Source organism: Mytilus trossulus, chromosome 6 (genome assembly GCF_036588685.1).
Source record: "Mytilus trossulus isolate FHL-02 chromosome 6, PNRI_Mtr1.1.1.hap1, whole genome shotgun sequence".
NCBI classification, from domain to species: Eukaryota; Metazoa; Mollusca; class Bivalvia; order Mytilida; family Mytilidae; genus Mytilus; species Mytilus trossulus.
In genome coordinates, this window is record NC_086378.1 from 906,385 (window position 1) to 931,033 (window position 24,649).

General features: G+C 32.2%; 1 protein-coding gene across 1 annotated transcript; it reads left to right on the forward strand.

The window, feature by feature from the left end:
• The first annotated feature begins 10,166 nt into the window (after nt 1-10,166).
• On the forward strand, nt 10,167-18,677 carry LOC134722248 (uncharacterized). The gene is made up of 5 exons (XM_063585858.1): nt 10,167-10,274; nt 14,555-14,692; nt 15,928-16,023; nt 17,483-17,606; nt 18,232-18,677. The coding sequence occupies exons 1-5, from the start codon at nt 10,167-10,169 to the stop codon at nt 18,417-18,419; spliced, it is 654 nt and encodes a 217-aa protein (XP_063441928.1). The 3' UTR covers nt 18,420-18,677.
• Nucleotides 18,678-24,649: the final 5,972 nt, after the last annotated feature.

The window sequence follows — 24,649 nt, forward strand, 5'->3', positions numbered from 1 at the left end:
GTTTATGTGAAAGATTTTAACTGATTAAGACAATAAAAACAATCCGATTCACGCTCTAAATATGAAAAATCAACCAAATATGCCAAAAAAGTTCACTTTTCAGATGTTTTTTGTCAAAAATTAAAGTGGCCGCATCCGTGTTCATCCTAAACCTTTATATATATTATGTATTATCATAATATACAACTTACATTTCAATATCAAGGATGAACACGAATGTGGCCACTTTCGTTTTACATGAAAACCGTCTTAAATTTAACTAAAATGCTATAATTGTGTAGAATTCAATAATTTAGCATGACTTCGTGGTGCTAGTACCTGATATATGTGCATTGTTATTTCAAATAGTTATCAAAAGTACCAGGATTATAATTTTATACGCCAGACGCGCGAATACAGCCCATATTCATGTAGCAGAAGCATTCTACTGTCCAATAAATAACTTAAAGTTTACATTTTAACAAATTTGTAAAACTGCTATATTTTGGGGCCAAAAAGGGGTCTTACTGAACCTACTTCTTTTGAGAGAAGTTTATCGTGTTTACATGCGTGAAGGTAAAGGTTATTTATAGTTTATGATGATTTATTCATAAAGTATTACCGTTTTTTTAAAAAGAAATAAAAAAGTCAACTTCTTGAAATTTCTGTTAAAGTTTTGAGTTTTTTCCCCCATTTTGATCCTAGCTTTATTTTATTGTTGAAACCCTGATATTATAGTACTGAATATTTCTACTTAATAAGGAGCAGCATATTAAGCAATGGTGTAATGATTAAAAATTTGGCTCTCTGTATGGGTACAGATTAATGTGAGCATTTCCCTACCCATATTCAATGTACTTTTAGTATCTGGCAAATACAATGTATAACTAAACTTTCATATTTTTAATAGTTTTTAAATGTGTTGTATGAGTAGCTGTTGCTAAAGTGCATCAAAATGAATGATATAATTTACATGTTTTAAGAGTAGCAGTTGTTTATGTGAGTCAGAATGATCAATAGAATGGGTTGGCTTTATGTCAGGCTTTTTATAAGTGTAAAAAATGTCTGATTGGAATATTTAGGGTTCCTGTGTTAGCAAAATTTCTTTTTATTTTTAGCTTTACAAAGGTGCATTATTATATCTATGTTATTGATAAAGTTAAGAAACTGGAATTATATGGGGAAAGAAATATTTTTATTTGACAGTTAAAGACAATAATAGAATATTTATATTTATTTTCATTTTTTTAGGTTGAAAGCTGATTGAATGTACGAGATTTCAACAAAGTGTTAACATTTTACAAATTAATATTAAAGTTCTTGAAATGATAAAATATTTCTTATTAATACAAGTGTCTTTTAGTTTTGGTTGTTAGGTTGGTGTGTTTATAGTGCTCTTCAAATTCATACTTTATTTGGTCTTTTTAACTTTTTTGGATTCAAGATTCACTGATGAATCTTTTGTAGACGAAATGCACGTCTGGCGTATATACTTAATTTAGTCCTGGTATCTATGATGAGTTTATTTATGAGGACAAGTTATTGTTTAAAAGTCTTCCATCCATTTTCTGTAAAATGTTAGGCTTCACTGGTAAAAGAATTGCAATTATTGAAGAAATTTGGCCTTAATGAGATATGAAATGTCAGAAGATTTATGTATTTTAAGTCTTGTTGAAATTTTATGGTTAGTTTTAATACATAATAACAACAAATTCAGTAGATACTTGGTACACTCACTTTCAGATCTCCACAGTCATCATCCAGATAGGTCAATTTTCATAGTCATTTCCAAATGGGTCAATGTTAAGACATCTCACAAGAATTCAATTCAGATCTTAACAGTCACTTTCCATGAAGTTTGTCCTTTTAATTATCAGAGTTGAAAAAAGATTCCATTTGTTAAGCCAGCCGTAGGACAACTCCGGGTGCAGGAATATCTCGCTGCATTGATGACCTGTTGGTAGCCTTCTGCTGTTGTCTATTCTATGGTTGGGTTGTTGTCTCTTTGACACATTTTCATTTCTATTCTCAATTTTTCCAATCATTGTTTTACCCTGCCACATTCTGTATTCTCCTATGCCAAGACAAGAGTCTCTGCTACACTGATTTTGATTTATGAATTTAGCAAAATTGAGATGGTTGGTTTTCCTTTTGAAATGTTGAATATTTAAAAACATCTGCTCCAGAAGAATAATCGGATCCGGTTCTACATCTTGATCTTTATAGGTATATTGCGATACATCCAAGGATATCAAAAAACCATGAGTGCGCAAAGCAATCTACTGACAATTTCACTGAAAGCTTTAGCTGGTTCTGAATTTTGATGAAAATATCGGGTAGTAGTTCGTTCCAATCTATAATAGGGTTTGGTATAAAACTGATTTTCTTTTAATTTGTCTGATTTGTTTAAAGTCTCAGTGTATTTTCAGTAAGTTAGAAGGTAAGTTTGCTTTACCGTGTATACTTTTGCAGAACATGATCAGCCAGTCTTGGGTACAGCGTTCTTTTAGTGATGGTAATTTCAGCTGGTCTAAAATTGCAGACATGCATCCTTATTCGTAGTTGTCGTTTCATGTTAGGAACGTGCTGCTCTTTTTTGTACATTTTCCAGCTGGTCTTGAAGAAATATTTGATGTGGTTCCCAGGCAGTGCTCACATATTCAAGGACATGCCTTTATATTCTAAGAGTTTAACTTCAACTGGACATGATGATCAGTTTCTTTTTAGTAATCTAATGTCACATAAGATTTGTTGGATATCTTCCTGTATAAAATCAGCCTGATATGAATAAAGAAAAAAGTCAGTAAGAAGTGGAGCACAGTTGATTCAAATAGGAATGTCGATCAAGAAATCAATCGTCTAGATAATCTCAGTTTCAGTGACTTTTTTTTATCAGAGGTTTGTCCCTTCTTTTGACTTAATACTTGTATCCACGTTGACCATTCTTTATATGAAACAAAGCAGGTCAAACCTTTTCAATGGGGAATGAGGAATACTTTTGTAAAGTGTAGAACAATTTATTGTTTTAATATTATTGCAAGACGTAAGTCCTAGATTGTATGTACTCTTGACGATTTTTGGATTCTTTTATTAATAGTATCCACATCAGATTCACGCCACCTCTAGATCAGATAACTTCACAATAACTTTGAAACCTGGCTTTGATAGCTGATAAAATTGATGGTAATAATTTGATAGAGATTTCATTGAACACTCGGAAGACCAAGTAAAATAACGATGTTTGTAAGGATAATGGTGAAGTTTATGTATCCAATAAAGGTCACAGTAGTATACCGCTGTTCGAAATTCATAAATAGATTAAGAAAAAACAAAGCAAATCCGGGTTACAAACTAAAACTGAGGGAAACACATCAAATATAAGAGAACTACGACACAACACCAAAATGTAACACACAGAAACGAACTATAATATAACAATGGCAATTTTCCTGACTTGGTACAGGACATTTTAAGAAGAAAAAAATGGTGGGTTGAACCTGGTTTTGTGGCTAGCCAAACCTCCCGCTTTTATGGTAATGTTAAATATAGCATTAAAATGACAACTTTACATGACAGAAGTATAATACAAATACATGGGAGAACATATAGAACAAATGTTCCAGGTTTATAATTTAATACGCAAGACGCGGATTTTGACTACGTTTCCTCCTTGATAATTGTCGTGGGGGTATATAGATATAGGAAGATGTGACTCTCCATCCAAATAACAATTTAAAAAGTAAACCATTATAGGTTAAAGTATGTTGTATTTCTAAGTGAATTGTTAATACCGAATTCATTTACCATTTTAAGCCGTTTATGTGATGTGATATACACACAAAACGATGTTGTTTTGGGCTTTGTCTGCAGGCACTTTATATTTGCCATAGAGGTAGGACGTACAGGTGTTTTACAACATTTAGGTATGTAAAGATTGGTGCATCATGGGTATTCATAGAACAATTCTGATTTTCTAATTCTAATTTGTATTTACGACCTCACAGCCTTAATCCCTTCGTAAAGAGTATCTACGTTTATCCCATTGACAAGTCTAATCCATGACTGAATCCATCAATATTTTGAAGTTGCGTTTCCAATTGATAGATTTTGGCTCACGATTTTTCCGGCCTTTGGTTTGCTCATTTCGCAGAAAAGTGTTGTTGACAATGTAAAGGTCACCAGTAATAACGTGGCAAGCTGGATTATGCATGAACTGAGAACAAGCAAAAACAGGTACAATCTTGAGGTTAAGACTTGATGTCGCCAATATTGAGATCCTGCAACACGTGTTAATAATTCAACATTTTAGTGGCAATTTGTTTGGTATAGGTATAAGAAATGATATGTACCGACTGGTCTTTAAAATACAGAAGTATTTTCGAGTGAACTGATTTATGATGAAGGATGTTGCCCAAGTTAATGGTATCGATACTTTTGTTGGCGAAGAAAAAAAAAATATGTTAGCGTGAATTGGTTTGAAAATTCTATGACTTGCAATATCCTAGATGATCATAGTTGTAATATTTATATTAGTTTGAATGAGGTTTTGTAATAATTATTTCCAAACATAAGTTATACCGAGAATTGAGTTTGTAAAGGTGTAGTGATTACAGATTCGTGCTTATGTAATTAATATTGAACGTTTTTTTTTTTTATAAATGGCAACAGGTATAGATAGAAGATGGTGTATAATGACGATGACAATGACTGCGTCTACCTCGATGAGTAGCGATGTAAATGTAAATCACGTTCACCGAGGTACATAAAAGAATAGTCAGAATACCTATCAATACCATCAATTGAGTCATGGCAACCATATGATTTAGCATTTCGAAATTGTCGAATCCGGTAGTCTTCTTTTTGTATACTGAGAGTGTTGAATTTGACCCTGTGTTCATTAACTCGATATTTTCCTATTTGGACAGATTCTATTCTTCATATGCATTTGCTTTGTAAATGAATGTTTTTCATTGGATCATTGAACAGTTTTTCCTATTTATTATATCTTAGGATAAATTGGAGTTAAAACTTTTGTATCGTTTCTTTTGTTAACTAGTATATTAGGTACATAAAAAAAAAGTTTAGCATTTTGTTGATGACACCTTTGATGTATCTACTGGTGTTTTTAGTGTGGTTCTTTACAATGTAAATATTGTTTTCTTAAAACAAAATAGATGCATAAAACTTTGAACCAGGAAACTAAACAATATCTGATTGACTCATTTTGAATATTTCGTCTTTAACTGATCAAACTTATGTCTTTCTATTCATACTTGTACATGGTTTGTTTTTTATCTTTATATTTCAGTTTTTTTTCTGTTTTTAAGTTCAAAGAGTAAAACTACTACTTAGTATGTATAAACAGTTAGACCGTTGGTTTTCCCGTTTGAATGGTTTTACACTAGTAATTTTGTGGCCCTTTATAGCTTGTTGTTCGGTGTGAGCCAAGGCTCCGTGTTGAAGGCCGTGTTAATTGGATGGAGAGTTGTCTCATTGGCACTCACACCACATCTTCCTATATCTAGTTAACGATTTTAAAAATATATCTTCAGAAAGTACAGACACTTAACAAAAGGCACGTTGAAAAAATAGAAACAAAACTTGTGAATATTCTTCACTATGAAACAGAGGTATAGAATAACCTATATGAAATAACAAAAATCCAACATTATCATACGAGAATCACGTTTATTTTGGAGCTAGTGAGCACATTGTGAAAATACCTCCAATATTATAAAACAAGAACAAAAAACTAACTTCAACAAAGACCCAAAACGTAGCGAAACAACATTAAATACATTGGAGAGTTTACAACCAAAGCAAACCTTGATGAAATGGTTTTATTTATGGATTGGTGGGGTTAAAAGCTAATTTCAGTGACTGTCAGTTTATATTACTGGTGGAAGCCGTAGTGCCAGAGAGAACAACAAATTATCTACACGTTAACTTATCCTCGTCAAAACAAAAGAATGACGAAAGCATCTGCCACGTTATAAACCTAACTGTCAGTATCAATTATGCGATGGAGCTAGTGTCAGATTTATATTTTATGTTACCTGCTTTCAGTTGTCCTGAATAAAACAAACGTATATCGTTCTCCTTTTCATGGATTTAGTTAACGAAGAATGAAATTATCCAACCCAAAACTCAAAATGACATCCGTATAGGTCAACAAAACAATTTATTGCAATAGACAAGCACCTTTTTTCTTTTTCCACATAATGGACTCCAGTCTCCTTTAAGAAGACATCTTTTATGATATCTTTTCGCTCGGGTTCTTTTTACAAAATATGTTGGGTCCGGGTTCTAACAATAGGGCACCCGCCGCTGTTAATAAGACTCCGGACTCCACTGATATCAGCGAAGTTCCCATTATCGGTATTTGTATGTATAGATCTGCAAAATATCAGCTGTTCGACAAGTTCGATATTTAGCATGCATAATGATGATTGATAAAGAAAACCTCCAAAATATCCGCTACTTTATATGCATAACGGGTGCAAACTGGGAACTCGTTGCAATTTGAGTACTGTCGCGCTATAGTTATATGATTAACTCTTATTTATCTTGATATACTAATCACATATTACGACTATGTTGTTTATTTTAGAGATTGAAAATCCATTTTTTTCCTAAAAAAAATGTAAAAATAAACTCATCATAGATATCAGGATAAAGTTTTGTATTAACGCTAGATGCGCGTTTTGTTTACAAAAGACTCATCAGTGATGCTAGAATCCAAAAAATAAAGTACAAAATTCCTAAAAGTTTTGCCAAATACAGATAAGGTATTCTTTTCCTGATGTATTAAAGCCTTAGTATTTCAAAAATTTTAAAGTTTTGTAACAGTTAATATATAGATATGACCATATCAATGATAAATCATTTCAGCCCAGAAGTGCTGACTAATGGGCTGGTGATACCCTCGGGGATATAAATTCCACCAGCAGTGGCATCGACAACAGATTATGTTACAATTCTAGTGGCTATTTTACTATTAAAATAGTAAAAAGAATGTAATGTAAAGACGTAATAAGTAGTTTAGTAGGTTATAATTTACATCTTATTATTTATTATACCGATACATCTTTAAATAGTCTTTGATACAAATAACAGGTATTAAAGTTATAATGCATCATAGTGTCATCATAATAGGTAATTATTGATTGTAAATTCTCTAATTATTTCAGTATTTTATAGATGACGGATCGACAATTTTAGTTTTATTTCATAAACCCTGTAAAGATCGTTGTAACCATATGTAAGTAGATCTAAACACTTTCTCCTAAAATTTATTTTAAAATGTTTCAAAATTTTCTGGTTAAAAATATCAATTTATAGATGTTTTAAACAAAATAACTAAACAATATAGCTGAGGCATTGATTTAGTAGTTTACTATTTGTGCCACGATGTGGAAGTGAACTCCTCGTGAAAGGGACATCCTTGATATCTTCCTTATAAAAGTAAATACAGAGATTAAAACCTAGGGTAAAAACTCTTTTATTTTTTTTTACCAGCAGGTCGATACCACTACCAACAGTCTAGGTTACTACCAGAAGTAGTTAAGATACTTATTTTGTTTCTAATGTATTAATTTATGTTTTCTGAAATAGTTTTTGCAATTATTATATATAGGCATCTCTGTAGGCTGCGGATGATTTTTTTTCAAAGTCAATGTGTTACTAATAATTAGTTTGTCGGATGAAAAAGTTTTAAAACAAAAATTAATTAAATACAATGTAATTCGTTTTTCAAGCCTTTAAAGGTTCGGAACACTAGATATTTTGAAAGTTAGTTTTATTCTAACACTGTCCTCGTGTTCCTAAACACGTAATATAATTTGAATATTATTAGCATTTCATATTTTATATTTCTCTACCGTTATATTCAGTTCTTCATTATTATTTTGCTGTCGTATTTGGACATTTACTATTTGTATCCAATGCCACTTGAATAAAATTGCCACTTGCATCAAACAAAATTGCTTTTCCAAATGAAGAAGGATCTAGACGGGGTTTACCGAGTAGAGAAATGTGAAAACAATAAATACAGACTGGAATAAAAAAAGAAAGAATAAAAAGAAAGGCACCAAAAAAATGAAGAAAAGGTAGAAATCGACCAAAAATAACAGATAACAGAATGGATGCTTCAGTATAGATAATCATAATTGAAAAATTATAATCAAAGAATGCAGAAAAATTTGAAAGAATCAGTTTAGAAATGAAAACCCTAATTCAGATGAATTGTGATTGATATGGTAATATTTATAAATTAACTGTTTACAACACTTTTGAATTCTTGAAATACTAAGGCTTTTTTACCTAAGGAATAGATTACCTGTATGTGGCAAAACTTTTAAGAATTTAGATCCTCACTGCTTTTCAACTTCGTACTTTAGCCTATTTAACTTTTTGTAGGCAAAACGCGCGTCTGGCGTAAATATAACATAAAATACTGATATATATATAATGAGTTTATATGCAACCACTGGGTCGATGCCATTGCTGGTAGAGTTTTAATTCCCCGAGGGCATCACCAGCCGAGTAGTCAGCACTTTTGTGGTCATATTTTTAAATTAACTGTTTAAAAAACTTTTGAATTCTTGAAATACTAAGACTTTTATACTTAAGGAATATAATACCTTAGTTTTATTTGATAAAACTTTTAGGAATTTTGGTCTTCAATGCTTTTCAACTTCGTTCTTTTTGTGGCCTATTTAACATTTTTAGATCGAGCGTCACGAATGAGTCTTGTGTAGACGAAACGCGTGTATGGAGTAAATATAAAATTAAATCCTGGTTTCTATGATGAGTTTATTTAAGCAGTAGACCAATTGTCGACCACCGGTATTTGGTAACTCAAAACCTCGAACTAGAAATGACAACGTTAAAAATACATTTTATGAAATTTCTTCAAAAATATTTCAGAATTTGGACCATTTAAAGGAACCATGTTCATGAAAAGTTCAAACCAAACATGATTATACTTTTGGTTTTGTAGAAATGTATACAATTTTTTTTTAAAGTTGGGTGTTTTTCCTGTGGTCATCATTGTCTGTTCTGTTAGTCCTCCAGTTGTCCACTGATTTAGATTTAGTCAGAAAAATCGTAATGACCTTTTGTTAGTGGCTGCCTTATGAAATATCTAAAGGATTTTTGTACAAAGACTACATTTTATTAAAAAAATCTTTTAGTTTATTTAACTTATAAGGAATAAGTTTCAATTAACTTCTGTTAACTACGTATCTTCACGAACTCTAAATCGACGACTGCTTTTCATTGCAGATAGCGACATTACAAGTCTAAGAAGAAAGAACAAATCATTATGATTTTCGTCAGTGATTGCCTTGTGTCATATGTATATGATTTTTGTCAGTAGTTGCCTTATGTAATTTGTAACTGTTTTTCGTCAGTAGTTGCCTCATGTTATATCTAACTGATTTTCGTTAGTAGTTGCCTTATGTTATATCTAAATGATTTTGTCAGTAGTTGCCTTATGTTATATCTAAATTATTTTCGTCAGTAGTTGCCTTATGTTATATCTAACTGATTTTCGTCTGTAGTTTCCTTATGTTATATCTAAATGATTTTGTCAGTAGTTGCCTTTTGTTAAATCTAAATCATGTTCTTCAGTAGTTGCCTTATGTTATATCTAAATCATTGCCTTATGTAATATGTAAATGATTTTCGTCAGAAGTAGCCTTATTTAATATTGTCATGATTTTCGTTAGTAGTTGACTTATGTTATATTGTCATAGTTTTCGTCACTAGTTGCCTTATATTGTCATGGTTTTCGTCAGTTTTTGCCTTATGTTATATTGTCATGATTTTCGTCACTGTTTGTTCTTGTTCACTTTTATTTTGTCATATCGTAATGCTAAGATGTTGACAATGTACACATCAATTGATTTGATTTTTTGTATTAATTATTTTTTATGCGTATAATGATTATTTTGTTTTTATCAATTTTGACATATTTATTACACCGACAACAAGGATGGCGCCTCTTCAGTATATATAAATAAGTATAGATCATCATATCAATTTATCTTAAAATGTACATTAATCTGGAAGAATTGAAATGTTTGATTAAAAATAGACCAAATAAGGGTTATCACTATATCTGCTCTTTTGTTTAGGTTTTCCGTTTCATGAATTTGATTTTTTTGCAGGTCCATTATATAAAGATGAAAGGAAGAATTTTACTCACATACCTGATTATTTTCATACATAAACTTAATGGTAACGATTTTGATGATAGTAGTAGCTCTGAAAGTGAAGAAGATGAATTATCGGTAAGACATGATTAATTTGTTCTCAAATCATATACTAGTCAACAAACGAAACGATGTAAGCAATGTATTTGCCGTCTTTGAGGAAATTGGTTACACTGTGCCAAGGTTAAGAATCGCCCAATTGGTCTAAGATTTGCAGATTGTCATTCACTAATGAAAACCATTAATTCAAGGCAAGAGCGCGATTATTTCACAAATCGTTTTTTCAACCAAATATGAAAGATTAGTTTTAAACGAACTTTAAACGTTGCTCAAAATTTTAAATGCCTGTATAGATATTTGAATACTTAATTTTCATCTTCAAAATTAAGTGCCCACTTTTGTCATCATTTTCCGCAAAATAAGTTTGACGCCTGTATTAAATAACACGATACTTTCTAATTTGATCAGATTATTTAATCATATGCATTTGCAAATGAATGTTTTTCATTAGATAATTTTACAGTTTTTTCTATTCATTGTATTTTATTATGAATTGGAGTTCAAAATTGTGCATCATTACTTTTGTTGAGCAGTATTTGTGTATTCCTTCGATTTCAATGCTTCTATCCACCTAATACTTGTCTTCAGCTCAATTCAAGAAAAAACAATTAAGATCAGTCATCCCTTCGTAAATTTTACGGACGCCATCACGAGTTGGTTGACCGTTATGGAATAACCGTTTCACAAATGATATCGGATATGTTCCTTACGTCGTAACTACAATCCCCTTCCCTTTCATGAATTTGACCTACCGAATTAGACTATTTACCGGATTTGTAATCACATAAGCAACACGACGGGTGCCGCATGTGGAGCAGGATCTGCTTACCCTTCCGGAGCACCTGAGATCACCCCTAGTTTTTGGTGGGGTTCGTGTTGTTTATTCTTTAGTTTTCTATGTTGTGTCATGTGTCCTATTGTTTTTCTGTTTGTCTTTTTCATTTTTAGCCATGGCGTTGTCAGTTTGTTTTAGATTTACGAGTTTGACTGTCCCTTCGGTATCTTTCGTCCCTCTTTTATAAGTATTCCAAAGACTTACTCTGATAAAATTATTACAATTACCACTGCTAATCACTTGAAAGTCTCGTTTCAAAATAATAAATGGTACCTACGCAAACGACATTATAGAGACCCGAATGGTTTGATGTATACCAAAAAGTCAACTATTTGATGTTTTAACGCACTCTGTTCCTTGTCACTAGATAGAGTTTGATTGATAATCAATATATAAGTCAACAGTAATAAATCACTGAGATCTACGCATTTTGAACTCTCGGTATCGGATACACATCTTTCATGATTTTTTCGTTAAATTTTCGGTAATCTACACATATCCGCAATTATGATTTTTTGTTGTTGGTGTAAGACGTTGGTAGTGGACTCTAATGCTCTTACCCGAAAAATCCAGTCGTAATATTCTACTGATCTACAATAACTTCATTTACCTCACAAGTAAGAGATTGATTACGAGGAAAGACTAAATTATTCGGTTATAGTTACTCTACTTTACTTTTAAAAATATGCTTCTAAAGTAAGGGTTCTCTTCTTGGGGTTCTTTGATAAGTGTTTCATCATGTGATAACATTGTCCACACTATGTCGATCTGTTCTTGTGTAATTTACTTCTTTCCATCAAAAAATATCTTGTCTATATATTGAGGTAACTGTGCATCAGTCTTTATCTTTTCTCGTCAATGTGACAAATGTCACCATTATCATTCGTTACCTCAACTTTGATACCGATATAAATGAAACAAATAAATCCATGAATGTTTCCTTATACAATATGATATCTGCATTAAATAATCGGCATGAAGTATTCCCCAAGTTGAATTCATTCGAAGTTTTGTTAGATAAAGGCAACAGTAGTATACCGATGTTCGAAACTCAAAAATTGATAGAGAAAAAAAATCCGGGTTACAAACTAAAACTGAGGAAAACGCATAGAGCTTGGCATTTTTTTTTTCTTCAGGAGACAGATCATAACCATTCATCGAAGTATCTTTTTACGCTATTGTCAGTTTCTATTTTACTACAACTTCGTGTATAATAATCAATATTGTTCTCCATATGTTGTCATATATCTCAAACGTATAATTATTCCAATCACGATAGCGGAAAATACTTCTTCTCCTAAGAAACTGTATTTCAGTTCATTCCAACAATTATACGAAAATTGTTATAAAAAATGCATTGCACGACAAATTTATATCATGGGTTTGAATTTTGTTTCAGTGTGACGTAGCAAAGGTCTATTATGGGGTTGCTTCTGTCGCTTTCCTCTGTTGTCTATTTTATTTGTGATTGGAAAGCAACCAAGTTGACCGTCAAAAACTATACCAGATTTTTCGTTAACCTTCGTTAAGAATGCTACATAATTTTCCTGTAGAAATAAGAATTCTGTAGACTATGATTTCTTCATATTGTTAGCATCTTTTTAATCAATTGTCTCATCACTATGTTCTGCATGTGATTGAATACATATAGGAAAAGATTTCTAGTCGATTTTTTGGTTGGGTTCATGTTGCTTATTCTTTAGTTTTCTATGTTGTGTCAAGTGTTCTATTGTTTATATAAAAAAGAAGGTGTGGTATGATTGCCAATGAGACAATTGTCTGTTTGTCTTTTTTTAATTTTAGCCATGGTGTTTATTTTCGATTTATGAGTTTGACTTTCCGTTTAGTATCTTTCGTCCCTATTTTACAAGTCATTTTACTACCAATAATGCCCTCAAAACAAGTTTGGGTGCTGCATCGAAAGCCTTGAGTTAACCATTAGCTAGCAAAGATGGTTTGAGCGCTACTTGACATCTTTGAAGTGTGTATAATTCACTCTGATAAGCTCTGCTATGCCATTTTGAATCGCTGGTCGAGAGATGGTCTACTGCTCCTATACTGATGTCCGTTTAACTGTTTGTCGGTACCATCACTTCGACGAGCTTTGTTATTATACACCGACGGCTTCATAGTAAAATCCTTTTGCCTTTTCCAGCATCTATTAACTGTATCGCAAAATTACTAGAAGGTGGAAAATTTACACGTCCCTGCTGTCTATAAATATTTGTGTTCTGATTTCTTTTTCTGTGCTTGTCAGAAATATCTGCAACCCGTAGTTTCCTTTTTTTTTCATAAACTTCGTTAAACATTTCTACGAACCAGCTTTTAAAAAGAGCATTTTGTAAATTCACACACATACATTCTTCCAGCATAGCACTTAGCACTTCTTCATCTTAAATCTCTTGATTCTCCTCAGACATTAAGAAATGTTAGAATGCAAGATAATTATGAAATGGAATTATGAAAGTTAACCAGCAAAAATCTCAATACTAACAAAGTTCCACAATGTTCATTAGGAATAGTCCTAGTTTTAAAATTATACTTTAGAGTACTCACAATTAAAAAAAAATCATCTTTTCATTCATCAGGGTAGTTTGAGTCGAACTGCAGGTCAATACCTGTCGGTGTTGATATGCTTGTCTGTCATTGGACTATCGGAATATGGGATCCAACCGCACGTTGGTTATCTCTTCTAACTTCCGATTGCCGTGAATCCGCTGTTGAGGATGAACATTTGATGCACTTTTTCGGTATAACTCTTTTGAGAATAATACATTTCTCTGAATCACTTGATCTGATAATAGTTAAATCCACAGAATCTGTTTTATAATTGGTTCTCCTTGAATCCAAGTCTTCTGTTATTTGAGTGATTTAAATAGTGTCACTTTCACTTCTTACCTCAATTTTAAATGTAGCTATCAAACCATGTGTCCATCTTTCAGAACTAACTGATAAACATGATATTATTGCTATTTGATAGCAAACTTATGTTAAATCAACAGCTAACACACCAGTAAATTCTGATGTTATAATCATTTTTCCAACTTCTCTTTAGTTTTAACACCAAATATAATGCATATCTCTAATATCGAAAAAAAAACCGTTAGTTTTCTCTATCCCGCTCTTTTACACTTTCCTTTGGCGGTATCCTGGCTGTTCCCGATGGTACCGTTCACTCAAGAGACCGGCTAGAATATATATACCTCAAACACAAATATCTAAAACTAAATAGTATTATTCCGAAACTGTAGTCGAATTAAATGACTGCAGCATGCATTATCACTAAGTATTCCCAGGTGTGTATTGTTACGCAAATATTTGTCTTCTCGTTAAATGTATATAACTATATCAACATTTTTTAAATTTTTCTCCTATATTTTGCATCATGCTAAAGAAAGTCCTTTATATGTATATGTCCGCAGTCTGTTTAACAAAGAACTATTGAAGAATACCTTTGTTATAGATTATACATGGTAATGAAAAACTGACCGGAAATTCCAACCTATTTACCACCACTGTACATGACGATGATAAATTACAAGTAGATGAATTGACAACCAATACCGGTGACCATCAGACCATTTATTATATCAAAGATTTGGTAAGTTTTGACAATAAAATCTTTGGTCATTGGAGTATAACAGATTTCATATCCAGTAAGCATTGACAATGTAGGCTTTAGAGTCAGGACTAACATATGAGATTTCTAGTAAGTATTAAAAATTTGGAGAACTAGGTCAAATATTCAGCAAGTTTTGACATGGGCATCAGTTCCATCATAAGTATTAGTAGGTGAAAGATTTAGTACAAATTAACAATATGAGCTTTACGTTGATTTTGTTGAACAAGGAATACTGCTTTCCCAAAAGTTGTCAAGATAGGGCTATGAATCAATCAAATTAAGGTGATCACTCAAGAAATTTTACGGTCGCCATCATGAGCTGATTGGCTCTTTTGACAAACCTGTGTGTCAGAAATCATATCTGATATTTTTCCTCAGTCATAATAACCTTCCATCATTACCGAAATGAACAAAGAAATAACACGACGGGTGCCGTATACGGTGCAGGAAAAGCTTATCCTTCCGGAGCACCTGATTTCACTCCTGGTTTAAGTGGAGTTTGTGTTGTTTCTTAATATTATATATAACTGTTGATGTAAATGTCCTTTGGGTTTTTGAGTCTTGTCTTTGTTTACTCCATGGTTTTAGATTGTTATTGTCTTAGTCTCATGAAAAACAGTATCAAGACAAATTGATGCAATATTCAGTAAAGGAACCCATATTTTTTAAACCCATATGAAACGTTCAAACCAAGACGTTCAAAAGCCAATGACTGTATTATATGAGAGTTGCTATTCATTTGATGTGTTTGAGCTTTTGATTTTGTCAATTTGATTAGGGATTATTTGTTTTGAATTCAGTTCATTATTTTTTGTAATTTTCCTTTTTAAGTACCGGAACAAGTACATATATCGCCAGTGTGAAGGGACATATAAACAAAAGGCACAATCCTATGGTAGTTCTGGAAGAAATGAATGTCATAATTTCAGATGTGGTATAGTATATATTTGGACTTTATCGCGGGATTAATAAAAATCTGAAACGTCTGGTGAAGCTGAAGGCGATGGTTCCAGAGATATATGCTATGATCATGTCAATTGGTATCAAATAGTTGTGAAGAAGTTTCTTGTTTGACGACAATAAAACCCAATAACTACAATCTTTTCCTTTGTTTGATATAAGCAGTAATAAAAACAATAACATAAAAAAATATAGTTACAACCATATATGCTTCATACTATCATGTATCCATATTTTTTTAATCTCTTATTCAGAAATTAAAAGTAGTAGTGATGAAGCAACCACACGATGTTTGTCTGATGTATAAATACACAAATACCAAAATGGTCAAGACAACAGGACAACTACAGGTAATAATACTTTAAGGTTTATGATGAAAAATGTATACTAGTCAACAAAAGAAACGATACACGACTTTTTTTCAAATTAAAGAGAAAGTTTTTCGCTTATAGGACCAATATTGGAGGTAGTAATAAGTACTCATTATGGAAATATAAATCCGTTTAAAAAAATAGTTTTGTTTGCTTTCGTGATGTTTTTTGGCGATTATTGTTTTTTTTACAAAATTTACTCAATATGTAATTTTAGAAACAGAAGTTCCAACTAATGATGGTAACCTCTCAATTACAGGTAAAGACAGTGTTTGCCATCAATTGTTTTTTTAAATCATACATTTTTTTCGATTATTTGTTAAGCAAAGTTCGGTCCCACAAGAAATCGTTAAAATGTATACATTATCAACTGATTTACCATAGACAGTATGTGTAAAGTGAAATTCGAGAAACGGTAACAATCTTAAAACTAATCCGAAAGGTTTCAAATTTACTGTGTGTTCTTTTCATATTAAAAGCATTGATTTGAGACGAAAATAAAAAAAAAAATGCACATTTTGAGATTTCAAAAAACTCTTTTTTTCCAAACAAGTTTGAAAAAACAATATTTAAACCCATTAGTTACAATAGAACATAATTTGATATGCATATTGAGTATTATGTGTCGATTTTTTATTCAACTTTCCACAAAGCTAATTTGTGCCCTATGATAGTTTACACGGAATTTAGATACTTTCAGAAAAGTTTTGATTTTTATTATCATATGTGCATTCATTGCAAATGAAAGCTTTTTAAAATAGCGTATCTCGTTTTGTTTTATATTTAACACTTTTTGATAAATTTTATTCCAAAGTCGTGTATCGTTTCTTTTGTTGACTAGTATATATAAGAGTATTTTAAATTGAATTGTGCAAGAAGGTTATGGTTAAAACGGCAATCTATAGTAACTGTCGAAACATATATATGGTGTTATTTTGTTTAGGGTATTTTTCTGTCTTGGGGATGAATAAGATGAATAAGAATGGGATGAATTTGAAATTGTTGAATCTAAATAATTAATTTAAAATTTATTTGAAGACCTAATTGTGAAATTAATATAACCTCGAATAAATTTCAAAACGAATTAAGTGAGCACAACTTCAGTAAGGGTCTCATACTTTATACATCTAAACATAAGAAAATTATATTCATATAAAAGATTGAAACACATCAATGGCCTGACTATAAATCACATGTTTTCCGGAAAACACGCTCAGATACGTTCCATACAAAAAGTTAAAGCAGCAAAACCTGAAAAATTTGGCAATTCTTCCATTCTAGATTCTGAAAATTATAGTCTAGAGAAGTTTTGCACAATTTTATCCTTCCGTACTAGTAGATCCTGATATTTTTATATGAGAACATTTTAGACAATCCGACCCTTAAATACGTTAATTTATAGGATATAGGTAACACTTAAAGGTCACACTTTTTTCAGAGATGTTTATACAGAGTTACTCAACAAGATCAGTATAGTAGCATGCAGATGGTCAAACAAATATGTGGGGATAGATATATTCAGTTCCTAGAGCTATTGATGTGCACACATATTTCCCAAGAAGGTTAGTTTCAATTAAGTAGTCGAAACAAATGTTATTATTCAGAATAACAATTCCAATAATGTAATATTAAGTCATATTAACTTTATTCACAAACCAAGAAGATTCGGTTTCCTTTATATCTGGATCATAACACAAAGAAACAACGCATATATTGCTGTTCTTCGTCTCGAAGTCACAGCAAGGCCTTCAACACTGAACAAAAAACTTTTCAATTAATACACACATTGTCAATCTAAATATCTAAATACAAAAAACATATTTCAAATGTTACAAAGCTTAGAATTTTAGATCTTCATTGAACTATAATACCAGTTAATTATCTAAATGAAATACTAACCAGAAACAAGATTAGATTCGCAGATATACCTCGTCTGCTTCAAAATGTATACATTGAACAATATGTCTAAAGTTCGAAAAGCTTTTCAGGATTTTCTTTCACTAAGAACGCACAAAATCAGAAGCCTGCATGCCAAATATGTATAAATACCGGAAACTGGGGAGGTATATGAAAGTGAATGTCTTTTGAAAGATATGACTGCCTTAAACTGTTAAAGAGAGAGTTCTTTTGGGATGATATGTGTGTCTCGGGTTGATCCAGATGTAATATACTGTATAATACTTTCAGGTGTGAAGTTACCCAGGAATTCGAATAATGTTGGAAAAGGGAACAGAAAGAGAAGAGCCGTCTGTTTACCAGTGTGGGAGTCTTACAGAATAGAAACCACGTGTCTCTCAACTACTTTTTACACCATTTTACAGACAACATGTGTCACAAATACTGAATATTTCCATAGGTCATATTGTCTCATATGAAACTATATCTAAAGTTTGGGATTATTTTTGCTTGGTATTTTATTTCGAATCCGATTTTGATTTAGTAATATCGAGATAATCAATCAAAATACGTTGATCTTTTTGATTGGTAACTCTGAATATCATTAGCGTTCCAAGAAGTGCGCATAAAGTGACAGACTGTTTTTGTTCCGTAACTTTGTGAATAATATAATATCATAGCTCACATGTCCAGTGGCAAATATTTCATGAAGCATCATGTTGACAATAATCTAAACATTATCAGTAGATGGGAATTGATTGTAGCTGGACACTGTCATGCAGAATGTCCATAGGTTCTAAGGTTCGTTGGTTATCCGAAACTCCTTTCTGAATGTATGTATAAAAAAAATATATAATTGTGCGTTCGACGCGATTTTATGGATCTGCCTTCATCCAGAGCGCTCAAATCCAGATATTTGAAAGCAAGAAGTATCGATATACGTGAAGAGCTGAATTACCGAAAGGTACCTAAAAATAATAATCAATCATAAAAATAAGATGTGGTATGATTGCCAACTAGACAACTCAAGAGATCAAATGACACAGAAATTAACAACTACAGGTAACCATACGGCCTTCTCAAATGAGTACAATCCATACCGCATGTTCAGCTATAAAAGACCACTGAATACTAGGCTTCTGGCTAGTATTGGCACATGGCGAATTTGGCGGCTTAAGTATGTTTTGAGAACGTACCTCCACTAAACTGGTATCCTGGTATAATAAAATAGGATATGAAGGAAGTTCAGCTAATATGAAGCATGATAAACTGGTAATTTATGGACTTCTTTCTAAATATAATTTTGATTAAATTGTATCGAGACAATTATTTCCAAATACCTTATATTTGTATTATTGGTGATTCATGAAATGTATTTCACGTCACTGACATAATAGTCCATCAGCTAGTTCTCAAAAGCGCTCTAGTTAAGGAGTTTGTGTTACACCCAAGGGTACCGCGATTTTTTTTGATAGAATTCAACTTCATTATCTAATTGATAAAATACAAGGTGTTAGACTAAAATAAAAGTGTCCAAAAGAGGTTTAAAAACGTCCCTTTCAATGGTCCCCTCATTTAGCAATCACGACTAAGTAATTTTTAAGTAAACTTTTTGATATAAAGCGACTAAAAAAAATTAAAGTATAGGTGTAAACAACTAAAACAGATACAAAACTATCATATTTAATGTCACTCTGAAGATTTTTTGTTTTAAAAAAAGTTTTTTTTACCATACAATCAATCCGATTTTTTGGGTTAAAATTAAAGCATATTTTTTCCTTTCATAAAGAAATTCGTTATACATTTACCCGTTTAAGTTAATTAAACTTTAGAATTAATCATTATACAATGTTTCAATCATTTGCAGTATTTATATATCGTCTAAAACATGAAATATTTGATAAAATATATGTACGTGCAAATACTCGTTAAATTACGGAAATCATAAAATTACCGTCTTTGATTCAGTATACAAACATGTACAATGCATTCACACATAAGCATTATCAATTTGCAACTGAAAACACACATTTACATGTCGATTTATGATGTTTTGGTGAGACAAATTATTTTATAAGGTGAATGTGTAACAAAATATTACTGAAAAAGTACAAATTCAGGTGGGTTTTTTTTGCGTTCAGAAAAGGTGCACTCTATCGAACTCAATAAAAGTGTGCTTGATTACATTTTGTGGTTTAGCTATGTAGTGATTGAATTAGGATTATTAAGTCATTCAATCGACAAACATCGCTTTGAATGAACGTCAAATAGTCAGTTATGAGAATTGGCCATACTTTTTACGTTCTTAGTTTTCTAAGAGATACAAAAAAAAAAATTGGCTTTGTTGTTTTCAGTTTAAATAAAGATTCTGCTAAGCGTTGGTTGTTAAATGTACATGAATTGAAACTGTTATCAAAAGTACCAAAATTATAATTTAGTATGCCAGACGCGCGTTTCGTCTACATAAGACTCATCAGTGACGCTCATATCAAAATATTTGTAAAGCCAAACAAGTACAAAGTTGAAGAGCATTGAGAATCCAAAATTCCAAAAAGTTGTGCCAAATACGCCTAAGGTAGTCTATGTTTGGGATAAGAACATCCTTAGTTTTTCGAACAAATCAACGTTTTATAAACAGGAAATTTATATAAATGACCACATTATTGATATTCATGTCAACACAGATTGTTGACTACTGGGCTGGTGATACCCTCGGAGACGAAACGTCCACCAGCAGTGATAAGAGCTTCAATATCCTTAAAATTCTCGAGATTTGGTAGGAATGGGTTACCCTGAAACATCCACTCAAAAAAACTTTAAAAAACTCAAATGAAGAGGGACAAAACTGATGTTATGAAATTGTTTCAGACACTGCAAAGCTAGCCAAATCCATTTGAAACATCTGAGCAGTTCTATGGCTTGTTCTCGGGTTCTGTTGCTTCTTCGGAATTAATATGCAACCTTCTAAACGCGTATGAAAAGGGAAAGTTTGCCTCAACAATTTTCATTAATGAACGGCTTATACAAAAGTCAACCGGTATCTTAAAAACAATTAAAAGATTATCATTGCTTACATTTTTAAAAAGGGAAATAAAAGACAAGCAGTTAATGGCTAATAAGAACAACAAAACATTGAGAGCAGATGAAAAAAAATGTCGCCTGCTTGTCTTAGCCCAGACAAGATAGTTGGTTATGCGATAGGCTCTCCAGTTTGAATTAGGTCCTCTTCCAATGTATCTTGCAAACTTTGATGGTACACATGTAATGAAAATTAAAATATGTCCTGGATGGTTTTTTAGAAAATGGTCATTATTTAGGAAAGCATGTGGATATTTGATGACATGGCAGTTATTCAACCCATTACTAGGATACCAAGCACTTTTTTTTTATTTGGCAATTGTTATTTTAAAAACCATCCTTTTAGTTTCGAAAAGAGATCCTAAATTGATTTTGTCACTGATTAGTATCCCCCAATATCCATAAAAAAAATTAAAACAGCAGGTCCTTAGGAGGGCAAATCCTTACGGTAAGTTCTAGACCATCACAATCGTGTTCTTGGGAATGGAAGAAATGTTTGTTAGTTGGGGGAAAAAAAGTTGCTCTTGTTGAATTCTTTGGTTTGGAAAAGGGTAAATAATCCTATAGATTTACACTTGAATGTATTGATTTATGTGTATCACATGGAAGTATATGCCACAAAATAAATGTTGGAAAAGAAATAGCGTAGAATAGTTTTATCTTATAATCAAACAGGAAGAAGCCGATTACAAAATGTTTCTTAAAGCAAAAATATGCAGCTGACAAAAGTTACGACTCCATTGTTATAAAATCTTCTGACATTGATGTGGAAGTATTGGCTTACTATTTTCAAAGTTGGCTTGCATATCAATTCTAATATTGTTAGATTGGTGAGAATGTTTGTAGAAAACGGCCAAGATTTCACGGCAATACAGTACAGGTTGTGATTCAGTAAGTGTTTTGTCTAGTGAAGGAAAAAAAGTAAAATTTTCGGCTTTTTGACACGGTTTGTATTTTTGGAAGGTCTATTCCATCGTGATGAAACCTTTGAAGAGGTTGACGAAGAGTTGGCAAACACTCGAGAGGTTTTCGTGTTCTATATATGGCTACGAAATTAAAAATATCGATGAATAAAGATCAGAACGTTTTGAAAGGCAACCAAAAAAAGATTTATTGTCATCTACTGCCCCCAACAAAAGATGCAATGTTAAAGCACATTAAACCATCCAACTTTTAGACGAAGATTTGGAAATCTGCTCTTAAACAAAACACTGGTCTGTTGCTAAACAACTATAGTTGGATTGTTTAGAATGATTTGATCAGTATCTATTGGCTAGACCAACCACCAGCGTTAGATGCTTTAATAATTCTGAAGTGCTGTTCATTTAAAGCTGGTTGTGCCAACAACAGATGTTCATGTGTTCAACAAGGTTTATCCTGAACAGATACCTGTATGTAAATGCTCGAAAGCTTGTAGATATAAGGATTATCAAAACGTTGATATTGCTAACGATGACGACGAATATGATGGAAATGATGATAATGATAATTCGGTAGATGCAGGTGACCAAACTGATGATGATTCTATGGATTGACCTTCTGCGTGACCTTAAAATGTAGTGATTTGTTGTTAAAAAAAAATGAAAGATAGAAATCTAGAAACCCTGACAGTTTTGTGTGTTTTAATATGTAAGTTATTTCATGAATATGATGTAAAAATTTATGACAGAATCGTGCATTTCTAGTTGCCTATGTTTGTGTCTGTCGTTGATTCTATGTTTTTGTTTCTTACCTTTTAATGTTTTTTTTTCAACAGCCTTTACATTGTAGTTACATTATGCTCTGTGTTTCAATATAAAAAATATACCATTTTATCAAGAAAAGTAGTACTTTTGCTTCTTTTCATTCAAAATCATGAATTTTGGAAATTACCCTCCCCCTTTTTTCTTGGTCCTCTACGATTTAAAAATTAATTGAAAATTAGCCTGCGTTTGAATAAGATATGATTTGTTCCAATGAGTAAAAAGAATAGTACTGAATTATTGGTTATTTTTACATTTTTCTATACATATGTGCTAAACAAAATTTTTGATATACCCTTAAAAAAGTCCCCTTTTTACCCCTTTTGGACACTCTTTCCAAAGTCTAACACCTCTTAAAATATTTTCCATATATTACTCTTTAAATTTATACCAAAAAATTGCGGTACCCTGGGGTGTAACACAGAAATGAAATTTTGCCCTACTAGCTGATGGACTATAAAGAAACAATGTGATTTGTTCGCTAATGTGAACCTTAAAGAGGGGCGAAAGATACCTGGGGTTGAAGTAATAAATCTTTGCTCAGTTCTTGAAGCACAAAAATCATGCTCGAAACACCACATCTTGTATTTTGATTGGTTGATTCTCGAGTCTGAGTATAAAATCTTGCTCATAAGTTTTATGACCGTAAGGCCAGATGGACGTTGTGTTTCCGTTGTGTCGTTTGTTTTCTTTTATATTTGAGTGTGAATTCACATTACTATAAGACGTGTCACGGTACTTTTCTATCCCAAATTCATGCATTTGACTTTGATGTTATATTTGTTATTCTCATTGAATTTTATATAATGCTTAGTCCGTTTCTGTGTGTGTTACATTTTAATGTTGTGTCGTTGTTCTTCTCTTATATTTAATGCCTTTGCCTCAGTTTTAGTTCGTCACCCCGATTTTGTTTTCTGTCCATGGATTTACGAGTTTTGAACAGCGGTATACTACTGTTGCCTTTACTTTAAAGTCATACCTCGAAAATAAACTAACAACGCTTTGGCTAAAAATGAAAAAGACAAACAGACAAACAATAGTACATTTGACACAACATAGAAAACTAAAGAATAAGCAGCAACACGAACCCCAAACAACAACTTGGGGTGATTTCAGGTGCTCCGGAAGTGTAAGCAGACCCTGCTCTATATGTGTCACCCGCCGTGTTGCTCGTGTTATAACAAATCCGGTAAATAGTTTAATTCGGTAGGTCACATTCATGAAAAGGAAGGGGATTGTAGTTACAACGTAAGGAACATATCCGATATCATCTGTGAAACAATAATTCCATAACGGTCAATCAACTAGTGATGGCGTCCGTAAAATTTACGAAGGGATGACTTAAACTTCACCATTTGAAACTCTTGGTTTAAGAGCTTCCTTGTGAGCAGCAACCCTCTATATAGTTATCAAAGGTACTAGGATTATAATTTAGTACGCCAGATGCGCGTTTCGTCTACATAAGACTCATCAGTGACGCTCATATCAAAATATGTATAAAGCCAAATAAGTACAAAGTTGAAGAGTATTAAGGATCCAAAATTCCAAAAAGTTGTGCCAAAAACGGCTAAGGAAATATATGCCTGGGACAAGAAAATCCTTAGTTTTTCGAAAAATATAAAGTTTTGAAAACAGGAAATTTATAAAAATGACCACCTTATTAATATTTATGTCAACACCGAAGTGTTGACTACTGGGCTGGTGACCAGCAGTGGCATCGACCCAGTGGTGTTAATAGTTTTCAAAGGTATCAAACGCTCGTTTCGTCTACATAAGACTCACCAGTGACGTTTATTTCAAAATATTTATAAAGCCAAACAAGTACAAAGTTGAAGAGCATTAATGATCCAAAATTTCAAATATTTGTGCCAAATACGGCTAAGGTAATC